Source organism: Orycteropus afer, unplaced genomic scaffold (genome assembly GCF_000298275.1).
Source record: "Orycteropus afer afer isolate SDZICR_OR568_19922 unplaced genomic scaffold, OryAfe1.0 scaffold00021, whole genome shotgun sequence".
In the NCBI taxonomy this organism is placed as follows: Eukaryota; Metazoa; Chordata; class Mammalia; order Tubulidentata; family Orycteropodidae; genus Orycteropus; species Orycteropus afer.
Window position 1 is genome coordinate 1,641,388 of NW_006921608.1, and position 13,408 is coordinate 1,654,795.

The window sequence follows — 13,408 nt, forward strand, 5'->3', positions numbered from 1 at the left end:
CCTCGCTCCAGTGCACGCAGGTGCCTCCTCCAGGACGGCGGCAGCGGCGGCGCGAGGACGCGGCGGGCAGCGGAGCGATGGGGCCCCTCCGAGAGACCAAGGTAAGTGGGGCAGATAGTGCGGGCGCGGGTGGGAGTGCTAGCAGGCGGCGGGGAAGGAAGGGCGCGCGCTAAGGGCAAGAAGTGGGCCAGGTGAGAGAGAGCTGGAGTGTGGTGTGCAGAGCGAGGTGAAGGCGGGTGGAGAGGTGCCGGGGTCCGTAGGACGTTAGGTGACACCTGGGAGGTGGGGAGGTGGTACCGGAGAACAGAATTTTGGAGTTTGGCACCGAATTAAACAGATTGAGTTTGGAAGGTTAATCTCATCTCCTGACATTTGGGAATTTGGAATCCAGCTCTGAGTTGATGTACCGCGTGTGATGTGAATAAAAGGAATTTGATGGATTTTGAGTGAGAAATAAGGACTCCGGCGTGTCAGTGACCAGCATTGGTTCAGGGTCTGCACTTGGCCGCGCGGACTGGCTGACATGTGATGCCCGCTGGGTGACTGATGTCCGGCACGAGTCCAGACGCTGGGTGCGGCTGGCCGCCCCTGGATAGGGTGTGTGCTCGGGCGACCTCAGGAGTTCCTGCGGCTCGCCTTTCCCTTCAATTCCTGCACTGTCTGGGCCTCCCAGAAGTGTTTGCTTTGGCAGTGACCCTACCTGGTAAGCTGCGTGGACATGAGCGGAGGTCATGTTGCAAAATGGTGTTTATTACCTAATCCCAAACCCTTTTTCAGTTGCAGAGGTTGGAGGGAGCAGTGGATTTTTTTTGCAAGGAGCTGCAACTAGCAATCCATTTTAGTGAGGCAGGATGGTGTCAACCCTGAAAAGCGCTGCTTCTAGATGATGTGCACACTTAGCTGAACATCCTCACTTCTCATAGCCTCAATTTCTTCACCCGTGAACAGGGAAACATATGAGTGCTGTCTCCCTGTTATAATCCGCGGTGTATAGATCAAGTGAGGTGATGGTTGGGAAAGCACTTTTAGAAGTGACAATGTTGCCAGCATGTTACTTTCTTATACCTGTATTTTGTTTTTTGACCAAGGCATGGCCCTGTGTATTGGATGCTCTGTTTTTAAAAGAGAGAACAAGAGAAAAATCTCATCTCATGGGTGTTTTGTAAGGAAAACAAAAGCTAAGGATAATATAAAAAGGTGGAGCCATTTTACAGGGTATTGGATTTTTGTTAGCTTTTCTGTTGGCAACAAGCCTTGTGTACCACGATATTAATGAATAATTGAGATCCTGGCTGGAAAGGGAGGGATTTAAAAGATAAGGCTACGTGATCTATCAGGAAAGAATTGTTCCAGATATGGGGGTTGACTTTGTGAGGAGACAGGAAAGGAGAAATTGAATTGTCACAACTATTTCAGGAAAAGCAAAATGGAAGTAAAGAAGAAATCAAGTAAAAGCAGGAGTGTTCTGTGAGTAATGAATAGGCTTCGACAGAACCGAAAGCTTCAGTGTAGTAGAAAAAATCCAGTGTTGGGAAGATGAGTCAGGAATTGCAGGGGAGAGTAAGGTGGCCTTCCTGTTAATTCTTGGAAGTGGAATTGTGTGTGTGTGTGTGTGTGTGTGTGTGTGAGCTCATCTGAAGAATCTTGGAGCTTACTTCAATCCGAAGATAAAGGACTACTCAGACTCTTTGTGAAGATCTAATATTCAGAAATAAAATTCCTCAGGAACTGAGCCCTGAAGGAGCAGACAGGAGTGCAGAGGGGGCAACAGTCTTCCTTTTGTTCCCTTTTTTATGTCCACTTTTGAGAAGGAGCAGAGAGCGCAGCATGGTGAGAAGGAGGTTTCCCGAAGCCGGATCCCTCGTTTGATTCTTCGGCCCTATCTGCCTCAGCAGCAGCAGCACAAAGTGTCCCCGGCCTCAGAGTCTCCCTTCTCTGAGGAAGACAGCAGAGAGTTCAACGCCAGCAGCTCCGGGCGCTCAGCAGGGGCCATTAGCAGCAACAGCTTCTGCTCAGGTACGGTGTCTCGGGAGGCCAGGCGTGGCGCGAAGCATGTGCAACGCCGCTGCCTTGTGAATGGACGTGGACCGCTATTAGGATGACTCGTGTAACTTGTCACCTTGTTGGGCATTTTGACCTTAAAAAAAAAAAAAAAAAATTTACGTGGTTCAACCTAACAGACTTCCATACCTGTTTTTATGTATTCTAGTTTAAGATTTAGAGTTTGAAATCTAACTTTCTATGACTTTTTGAAAAATGTGCTTCTTTGTTAAACCTGGAAAATGTATTAAATTGCATTTTTTTAACAACTTTTATAAGCCCGTGTACTTCTGATTATGGAATCCCCAAAGATAAAGCAACTACTACTTAATGAGTTCAAGATCAAAGAGCGCTATAACCCAAGTCCCAGGGCTGGCCTGGCCTTGTAGGTCAGAGGGAAAGAGCACAGGCTTTGTAATTTGCCTGGTCCTTTCACCACTTGAAGCTGTGTGACCTTGGGCAAGTTGCTTAACCTCCTTAAGCCTCAATGCTTACATCCTTAAAATGGGATGATAATGTCTGCCTTGTAGAGTTGCTGTAGGATTAGATGGGATCGTGTGTCTCAATGTCCTGGCATAGTGTGTGGTTTATAGAGGCCCTTAAGAAATGATGATTCCTAGTGTGATGAACTATGTTTGTCATATTTGGCACCTGATGAAGGAAGTTTCCTGAAGATTGTGAGCATATTTGGGAAGGGCACACCTCTCTTCAGAGTTCTTAAGGTGCCACCATTATCGCTTCCTAGAACCTGTCAGACTCATTGAAGCACATGACTTAGAAGGACTTGTATTCTTTGAAAGAAGTCTTAGGAAATTGGGTAAAATATAAAGGAATGAGTTTTATGATTAGTGAAGAATGTTTCCTAGTGGATTTTTTTTTTAGAACTTATTTAGGGAGTTTACAATTTGAAACATTTATGAGAAGGGACTTATGAATCAAGATGCTGTTATTGATGCCCTAATTTAACAGATTGTAACATCTCATGTTTAGTGCTACTAACTACATTTTTCATGGATGTTCTAAGTGTAGCTTTGGATTCATTACATTCACAAAATCGTTCCATTTCATGCATAAGCTATGTATTAGATATACTTTGCTCCTTTCTTTTTTTCTCTATAAATTATCCAGTTCTCTGTTTGATTCTGGAAAAAAAATATATCAAAACATATTTTAAGACTTTCTTCTTGCCATTTGAATTATATAAATCTAATTTAAAAGGGAAAGCCACTGATGGTTTGCTTAATCCTTTGCCAGAAAGGAAGAAAAGGAAAAATGACAAACTGGAACAGTTACTATTCCTAGAACCTAGAGTTGTGTTTGCAGAATGTAGTGCTGTTTACTTTAACTCCATTCTGGAGCTCAGGGCTCACTCTGGTTGGGTGTAGATGAACCCTGAGGATACCATTTCAGACTGACACAGCTTTGTTTACCTAACTCAGTTCCACATTTATTCCTCATATTCCCTTCACATAAATTGATTTCTCTATGACTGGCTTCAGAGTGAGTAGTGTTATCACAAAAAAGGAAAAATTGGTCTAAACAAAAGAGATACAAAATTTATTTTAGAAAACATAAAGAAAAACCAATACAGTTATTACTTTTGTTCATGACTCATTCTCTCCAAGACTCATTTCTTGCATCGTCCCTCCTTCCCAGGAGGCCTGTCTCCCACTGAGGCCATAATGCTGTACATGAAAATCGAAAGTAGATATTGATCCTCCTGCCATTAACTAGCTGAGAATTGAGTGGCAGAAGCTTATAATTATGGGTCTGTATAACCTACCTTTCAATCTTTAGCTTTGCATCCTCTCACCAGATAGGATTCCCTCCACCTCCAGCTTCTCTCTCTCTCTCTCTCTCTCTCTCTCGCATATTCCTGTGTTGGCAATTTGCCAACATTTGGGACCTGTTCCCTTCTTTTCCTTGCTTTTCCTTTTCTACAGAGCTCTGATAAACCCCACAGAGGCTCAGAGGGCTGTGCTGACTAAAATTGACAGGAGTAAGGCCTTCGGGGGCATGTTAATGATGCCTTAGGAGGTCAGTTGGTAGATGGGAAATAAATGGGTTTGGTACTATGGGGAGCATTAATGAAGTCGAGGCTGTAAAACATGTCCAACCAGCAGGGGGAATAGCTGGTCTTAATCCAGCCACTTTAACACTGAAGCCAGAATGTGTGTTCATTGCTTTATCATGGCAGTTCAGTCAGAGAACAAGGAACACAGTAACATTGAAAATGCCATCCTGTGCTAGAATAGAAGTAATATAATTTGGAAGTGTCTGTTACCATCGTAACTTTATAATCTGACAGAGATCATTCTGTATTGTCTTTATTATGAACCATCACACTGACTGACAGCAAAGGGGATTTGCATAGGTTGGATTCTTACCAACTGGTAGTGAAATTGTGGAGGAAGATGTTACTCAAACACAGTTCTATATGTGTGTGTGTATATGTGTATACACACACACATATATACATGTATAAAATCTTAGTTTGAAAATCACCTTTGCAGAACTACAGTCTAAAGTCTCCTCAGATCTGAATCAAAGGCATTAAATTGTGAAAAGCATCATGTCCTAAGGTATTCCTTTTTTAAAAGAAGGATAATGTAGTGAGTTTACATAAAGTTAAATTTACTCAATTTAAAGGATTACCTTTTATTTTGAGAGATTGTGTTTCCCATCATTTGTATTACTAAAATATATATATATGTGTGTGTGTGTGTGTGTGTATCATCCATGGTAGTAGATGGTAGTTGTACTTCAGCAAAATAAATGACAACTCCATGTCGATGTTTCCTCCATCCCTGCCCTGTGTTTTTTCTTTAATTTTGCAGATCTGTGAAATTTCAAAGTCTGAGAACCATTTTCAGAGTGGCCCATCCATGTGTATCTCTCTCCCTTTCCGTCCCCCAATCCTGCTTTCCACCGTGGAAGCCTTGACAAGGAGCACTTCATGACTTGATATTCTGTATGCTAATTTGTATGTCATGTCTGTCTCATTTGAGAGGGAAGGAGTGGTGGGCAACCTTTTGCAATTCCTTTGAGGGTGTGTCCCCAAAGAGCTCTTCTTGTAATAGCTTCTTGGAGGCAGAATTGCCTTGAAGATAGGCATGTGTTTAGTGCATTTCATCAGCGTATGTGTGTCTTGGACATCATTCTGTCATTAAACACCCTATTCCATACAGTCTGTATTAAGTCTTAGTTACTATGGCCTTAGTTGGAAATAGTTAAGCCTAAATTTTATTGGAGGCCAGGTTCTATTTTCTGTGCATGACAAGTAAAACATTGTATATTCTTAGTAAATGTTAATTGATGCTTTATTTTTTAAAAAATGAATACATAGGGAAGTGCAGTTAATAATAATTAGTTATTTAATAAAAACAGAACATCTTTGCTCCTATCCCCTCTTTTTTTTTTTTTTTTCCTGATTAGGCATTTCTTGGTTTGGTTTGGTTTTTAACCACCAGTGTTTTGGCATAAAATCACTGTTTTCCCGTGTCTTGTTTTTGAGATTCCCATGACCACATACAGGGTTTGTGCTCTGGGTGTGGCCCATTGAATCTAGGCTCCATCCCTCCCCACCATGTTTTGTTGGTAGCAGATTGTGTTTGTCATCATATGGTGACTCCAGCCACTATTAGAAGAGCCGATGACCTGGGCAATGTGTCAGTACATGTATCAGGCACCTGACATGATTAGCTGCATGCTATGCATTTCCCTTGCCCTAGTTGAGGCAATAATGACCCCTTACAACTGGGAGGCAGATGGATTTCTGGGTTTTAAGCTAATTCTCCTTGGGGTGCCTTGTAAACATGGCAGGTGGAACAAATTATGCGTATGGAACACTGCTGATTGCTTTATGGGAGACCAGTAATTTCTTTAAGTTATTGCCATATTTCTAACGTGCACACACAGATGATACATGGATGGATTGTGTGATTTGCCCCATTAAGAAACATGTACTGGATCAATAAACCCCATAGTCAGGACTTGGGATTCTTTGCAGTCTAATTCCAAGTAAGGTGTTTGCAAAAAGGATTTTGTTGTTTTCTGTGGCTGGGAAGAAATTCTTTGAGTGCCAGTGACCTGGGGGTAATCATTGTTGCTGTTGGTGCGAGGAAGAATTAAAGTAAATTATAACCTGACTAGTAACCCGCCATGGCATGACAATGCCTCCAAAAATTTACCAGGCCTTGCCAAACAGAAATATTTCTGGTATGCTTTTGTCCTGTTGAGGAAACTTGGCATCTAGATGGAATGAGCCTTTGAACATAATGATTAGGATTGAGATGAACTGCTTCAAGTGAGCTGAGCTGCAGTACGAAATCATGCTGTAATTGGATGACTGCCAACCTGCTGTGAATTAAAAAAAAAAAAAAAAAAAGACCCTAAGATGTTGGTATCACTTTAATGAGCATGGGACCTAGGCACAGTTGCAAAATACAGAGTTCAAGTGTTTACCTGCCTTCAGAAATACTTAATGAAATATATTACAAAGGAAGAGTATATATGCAGTATTTCCTTAAGAAAATGGTAACTACAATTAGGAAGATAAGAGTAAAATTTTTTGCTATTTAATAAAAAAAAATCCTCAACAGTAGGGAATTCAGAAGGTAATTATGGTAGAACTGGATCATGTCTGAAGGCAAATTATAGTACTTAATGTGAAAGTCTTTTTGGTTCTAATGTGTTCATTTTTGTGACAGTGTTTCTCAGTTTCACAGTACGGTGTTTGTGTATTTTAGAATCCTCAGGAAAATGTGTTTAAAATGTATGTGCCTTGGCCCTAACATACCCATGGAAGGCCTGGGAATCTGAAGTCTAAGCCTAACTGCTTGTAGTCCATGTGTTTGAGGTTCTGTATGAGGGTCTTAAGGGGTCTGCCCAAAGAGGCACTGCAAGATGAACAAGGATCAAAAATGGTAGGAAGTAGTTTTGGAGCCAAGTTCTTAAAACCAGTGACTGTGGGGCAAAAGAACTATATCTACATCCCCTGGAAATTATAACTTTGGTCTCTGTATTTATGAGGTCTACGTCATTAGACACAGCAATAACATTTTTATCTACATAATGGGTTTAACTTTTATTATAATGATAGAAAACTAAGAGGGAGGAGAATGCATTTCTTTCCTTTATTTCCCCAAATTATCCTCTCTCTGGATTTACTATCTCCAGGCACACTGCTTATCCTTTTTTATTTTCTTTCTTTGATTTTGGGTGATTTTAGGACATTGGGTACAGGAAAAGAAGTAGAAAGAAGAAAAACAGGCCTGAGAGTAACAGAACATTGTACTTTTTCTAACCGTCTGCAAAGATGTACTCATCCAGTAAGTGTTTATTAATTGCTTGGTAAGGGTCAGGGATAGGGCCAAGGCTGCAAAGATGAATAAAACACAAGGATTGGGAAATTCAGTTAATTTACTGCCTTAACCCTGGCACCAAAATCAATGGGCTAACAGATCTTTGGATGTGATACCCCCACAACTACTTTACTTACAGTTGTTTTGTGTCCCTGTTCCTTTTACCTATATATATGCCCCACACAGGAGCTCTGGTAGCGTAGTGCCTAAGGCATTTGACTGTTAACCAGAGGGCTGGCGGTTCAAACCCACCAGCCACTCCTCGGAAGGAAGATGGGGCAATCTACTTCCATAGTGATACCACCTTGGAAACCCAAGGAGGGGTCGCTGTGAGTCAGATCCGACTCGACAGTAGTGAGTTTCTTTTAACCCCCACACACTTCTTGTAATTTGTGTTTGTTGCTGTGTTGACATCAGTGTTGTGTATCTTATCTTTCACAAACCTAAGGGTTCAAAGACGTAACATTAATTAGACTGGTGTAGAGAAAAACACGAGCTTTGGCAGCAGCAAGCCTGAGTTAAAAGCATGAAAGCGGATTAGGAGGGCAGCAGGGCCAGATCATAAAAGGCTTTGTAGGCCACGTTAAGACCTTGGTCCGTGATCTCACGCCTCCAAACAGGGACTGGACCAGCACTGTAAATAGTGAGACTGACTGGAAAGAAGACGATGGAGGGGACTGTAGAAATGCCAGTGTGTGCCTCTGATAGTCAAAATTTTTTAATTCCTGCTTTTTGACCAACGTGTGGGCCAGAAACACATGCAACTAGCTGGATATGGTTCATGGGATGCCGTTTTACAATTCCTAAAGATTCTTCAGAGCTGATGAAGGGTTTTCAGCAGGGAAAAGACAGAACCAGACTTATCATTTAGAAAGATCATCCTGATTACCTGTTGAACAGTGGATCAGAGGAGGTGGGAAATGGAGGTGAGGAGCCCGCCTCGTTTGAAGGCCTTTGCAGCAGTCAGATGAAAGCTGATAAAATGGTAGATGTGAGGTCTTTGGGAGGTGGACCAACCAGATGGGTTCGAGTTGCCAATTTTAAGTAAAAGGAGAAGGAGAGGATTGTGCCTCAGTATCCACTGAGGGAATACAAATGGAATAGCAGGGTTGGGGAGGACAGTGAGATAACGAATTTTTTGAAAAAGAAAAAACATACCATTGCCATCAAGTCATTCCCATGGATAGTGACCCTGTAGAACAGAGTACAACTGCTCCATAGAGTTTCCAAGGCTGTCATATTTAAAGAAGCAGACTGCTACATCTTTGTCCTGTGTGGGGTGGCTGGTGGGTTTGAACAGTAGACCTTTCAGTTAGCAGCTAAGTGCTTTGGACACTGTAGCGCTAAAACAAACAAACAAAACCAAACTCACTGCTGTCAAGTTGAGTCCAACTCATAGAGACCCCTCCTTGGGTTTCCGAGGTGGTATCAGTATGGAAGTAGATTGCCCAACCTTCCTTCTGAGGAGTGGTTGGTGGGTTTGAACTGCCAGCCTTCTGGTTAGCAGTCACAATGCCTTAGGCCTTACCACTAGGACTCCAGAAAACCAAACTCACTGCCATCAAGTCGATTCTGATTCATAGCGACTCCCTTTGGGTTTCCGAGTCAGTAAATCTTTATGGAAGTGGATTGCCTAGTCTTCCTTCCAAAGACTACCACTAGAGTGCCTTTGAATGAATTCAGTTGAGGCTTTGGTGCATTTGAGACAAAGATCTGGAGTTCTAGAGAGGAGTTGGCAATGGTGGTGGCTGGAGGTAAAGGAGATGATAATTTCAGTAAAGGAGAATGCCTAAAGAAAGATTAGAGGACCAAGGAATAAGCAAGAGTCATTCCCATGGATAGTGGTGCTAGAGAAGAGCCTTAAGAGAGGAGGGAGCCAGGAATGAATGGAGTGTCCAATCCCAAAGGAGGAGAGAGCTTTTAGAAGGGAGTGGACAACACTTTCTGATAGGACTGCAAGAGTTAAGCAAACTACTCACTGAAAAGTACTCACAGATCAGACTTTTAGGTTATCACTGATCCTAGGCAGAAGCAAATGCCGAAAATTGTAAGGGTAGAGTCTAGATTGCCTGAGGCTGAAATGTGAGTGGGGGTGGCAGATAGAATGGAAACAGCTATTTTGAAAAGCTTAATTGGGCATGAAGGAGAAGATTAACCACTCAACTAGCCAGAAGGTTGGTTGGCAGATCAGATCCACCCAGAGGTGATGCAGAAGCCAGGTCTGGCAGTCTGCTTCTGAAAAATCACAGCCTTGAATACCCTGGGAGCAGTTCATCGCCATGCAGGTGAGGTCACCGTGAGTTGGAATTGACTTGACAGCCAAGAACAGCAGCAGCAAAAGTCCTTAGAACATAGTGTTAGCTTTTTTTGCTGTAACCAAGTCCAAGTTAGGGCCACTTTGTTATTCGTCACTATCACACTGCATGACCTTGTTTTTAAATGGCTTATTTATTTACCTGACATACCAGTAGACTATATGTTCCATGAAGGCAGGGACGGTATAGTTCCCTGCACTATGCCTGGCGCATAGCAATGGCTTAATAAGTATGTATTGGAATTTGGTAGAAGACATAAAAACGGGATGAATAAAGCCTCTTCATTCATTTAATAAAATGTATTTAGTACATATACTGTCCTAGTAGTTCGGCAAATAAATCAACTAGGACAGTAAACAACAACAACCAAAGAAAAAACATTGCTGTCAAGTTGTTTCCAGTTCAGTGGCCACCACATGTGTTACCCAGCGTTCAATACGCGTTTAGTAAATGAATGAAACCTTCCTGTTTGAGGAGTTAAGCATCTATAAATGGCACAAGAGTAAGTTCCATAACAGAACCAGGGCCCAAGTGCTCTGGGTAGCTAGCTACAAGAGAGTTATTATGAGAAGACCAGAAAATGTGCCATGCAGGAGCTGGTGCTTCAGTGGGGTTTTAAAGGCTGTGTAGGAGTTTGAGAAGCAATGAATGGCATGGCAGGCAGAGAGAGTAATGAATGTGAAAGCATAGAGCCTTGAAAGTACAAGGCATATTTGGAGAACAAATCCTTGGTTCCCAGCCACACAACCCATGAGAAAAGCCAGCAGGCAGTTTATAGTCAAGAAGGTTAGCACAAAGCTGCACACCCATGTCTCCCAAGACCCCTGCTTAATGCTGGCCACCCTTTCCCCCAAATGGTGGCTTTTTCTCTGAGTAAACGCCAGTCTCCTCTCACTGACCCAGGAGAGACTCCATGTACTTCAGGTATACAAGGTGGCTGGGTGTGCTTGCATTCTCAGGGACTCTGGTGGATAAATGGTTAGTGCATTTGGCTGCTGACTAAAAGGTCACGGTTAGAAACCATCAGCCACTCTGTGGGAGAGGATGAGGCAGTCTGTTTTTGTAAAGATTTTAAAGACTTCTGGTGCTGTAGTGCTTAAGGCACTTGCCTGTTAACCAGAAGGTCAGTGGTTTGAACCCAGCAGCTGCTCCCTGGAAGAAAGACAAGGCAGTCTCCTTCTGTAAAGATTTATAGCCTCAGAAACCCGGTGGGGGTCCCTATGAATCAGAATCAACTTGATGGCAGTGGGCTGAGTTTAGAGGGCACAGGTCCCCCCACCACTGCTCAGCGTGGCCATCTCCTGCTGTGCAGGCACAATCCAGCCCGCTACCGCTGCCAGGTGGACACTTCTGACCTGTCTGCCCCTGCCACTGCTCCTTAAAGTCATCCTGCACCAAAGCCGCCCCTGACTAGTATTGGACTCCTCTGGCTGCAGAAGGAAGCCTGTTGTTTGAGGCTGCTCACTCCTCTTGGGGAACCCAAACCAAGCTTCCAACTACACAGGGTATTACATGTGGGATCATGCAGCACTAACTCCCATCTCAGTTGAAACCTGCATCCTTCAGCTGCTCCCTGCTCAGTCAGAATTTTCTTCGGGCTCCTCTTTCCTGGCTGGCTCAGTTTTTATTCTCTATTCATTTCAGGGGGTACCTGTGAAGATAGGATCCTTGCAGGATACCAGCCTAGTACTAAGAATTCTTGAGACCCGGTAGACACTAAACTACCATCTATTTATTCTCAGGTGTTTGGAATGACTTTAAAAAAAAAAAAAAATACTAAGTGTTATATATATATATTTTTTATTTTTAATTCAAAAGTAGTAAATACGTGCTCATTTATATGGTGGTGGTGGTGGTGTTGTTATGTGCCGTCGAGTCAGCCCTGATTCATAGCGACCCCTCCTTGGGTTTCCGAGGCAGTATCACTACAGAAGTAGGATTGCCCAACCTTACTTCCGAGGAGTGGCTGGTGGGTTTGAACCTCCAGCCTTCTGGTTAGCAGTCAAGTGCCTTAGACACTATATGGTGTGCAAACATATATGTCAGAGTGGATGTCAGCACATTGACTGATGTGTTTGTTTTGCTTTTCACCCAAGTGAGATTGTGTTATATCGATCTGTGGTCCTTCCCATTCATTTGTTAAATAAGTCTCCATGGAATGCCTGTGGTGTGCAAGGTACTGGTCTGGGAGTGGAGGTGAGCCAGTGAACAATGAGAGTTCCTGCCCTCAGGGAGTGTGTTCCAGGTCATCTTGTGAGCACGCAGAGGTCCCCCTCATTCATTGGCATGACAGCACCGTATTCCACACCACAGGGGACCTCATGTCTTCAACCACTCTCCTGCGGGTGGACGTTTTGTCTGTGAGGCTAGCTTCCAAAATTCAGAAGTTGTTTTACATCATTGGAATTAGACTAATTTATGAGACTATTACTTCTTTTTCTCTCCTGTCTTTGCACTTTTTTTTTTTTAAAAAAAGTGAATGCCAGGATTTGTGTTGTTAGCGACCATCAGGTCAGCCCCTGATGCACGACAACCGCATACACGTAGAAGGAGGTGCTGCCTGTTCCTGGGCCAAATCCATGGTCAGGTACAGATGAGCTGTCGCAATCCACGGGGTGTTGTCTGGTTTTCAGAAAGAGAGCGCCACGCTTTTCTCCTAGTTCATCTTCATCTAGAAGCTCACCTGAAACCTGGTCAGCATCCTGTTGTGTGCTGTTCAGTTGATCTGGATTTAGGAGGCCCCATAGGGTGTCCAAGGCTGTAATCTTTATGGCAGCACATCATCAGGTCTTTCTCCCTTGGAACTGCTGGTGGGTTTGAACCACTGACCTTTCAGTCAGCAGCCGACCACTTTAACCTTTATGCCACCAGGGCTCCTTGTTGAGCATCACAGCAACACTCAATATATTATCTAAAAACTACACTTATTTTACAGGAAAAAAACCCAAACATAACAATTGCATAAATGATATCGTGAGCATTGATACGTTTTTTTCCGTTAACTTTCTCAGTTTTTATCTGTTGCTCCATCTTGACTGTCACTATCTTCATATTCTCAATGTGAAAAAAAAGTAGATGGGAGGCAAAAAAAATACTCACATTGCTACAAGACAGCTAACTGTAGTCCATATGTCTTCAAGGGTGTGAAATCTCCTTGCATTAAGGCTTTCAAAAAGTTAAGAGACAGCTTCTTTGTCTCTCTTTTTTCTGTCCTTTCTCTCATTCTGTCTCCTTGACCTTGCCAATTCTCCTCCTCCTTCACTTTCTCTCCCACCTTCTCCTGACAAGGAACTTTGTAAAAAACAAACATACAAAAAAAAGGGCAGTTAAAAAAGGCATGGTCTAGAAACTCCAAATAAACCCATATTGCTAGAAAGAGGGAAGGCCAGAACGATTTGTAACATGCCTTTTTGGAAAGAAAGAGCAAGGGACATTAAAGCGAGCCTGACAGAAGAACTCACCTCACCCCTCATCACACCTGCCCTGGCTTCTGGCTATGATGATGGGCTGTGCTCGGTTTCCCAATTTCACCATCGGCTCTTCCCTCACCAAAAGGCTTCAATAGATTTGTTACTCACACTATGTTAAATATTTGTGACTGGAATGCAAAAGTTGGAAACAAAGAAGAATCACCGGTAGTTGGAAAATTTGGCCTTGGTGACAGAAATAATGCTGGAACTCGTACAGTAG

At 43.0% G+C, this 13,408-nt stretch overlaps 1 protein-coding gene across 1 annotated transcript in view; it reads left to right on the forward strand.

Moving 5' to 3' along the window:
- Positions 1-26: 26 nt before the first annotated feature.
- The window catches only part of SYBU (syntabulin), a 91,962-nt gene continuing 78,580 nt past the window's right edge, over positions 27-13,408 (forward strand). The window contains exons 1-2 of the mRNA XM_007934757.2: positions 27-101; positions 1,809-2,016. Coding sequence (XP_007932948.1) covers positions 78-101; positions 1,809-2,016 — 232 coding nt within the window. The 5' untranslated portion in view covers positions 27-77. The remainder of the gene's footprint in view (positions 102-1,808; positions 2,017-13,408) is intronic.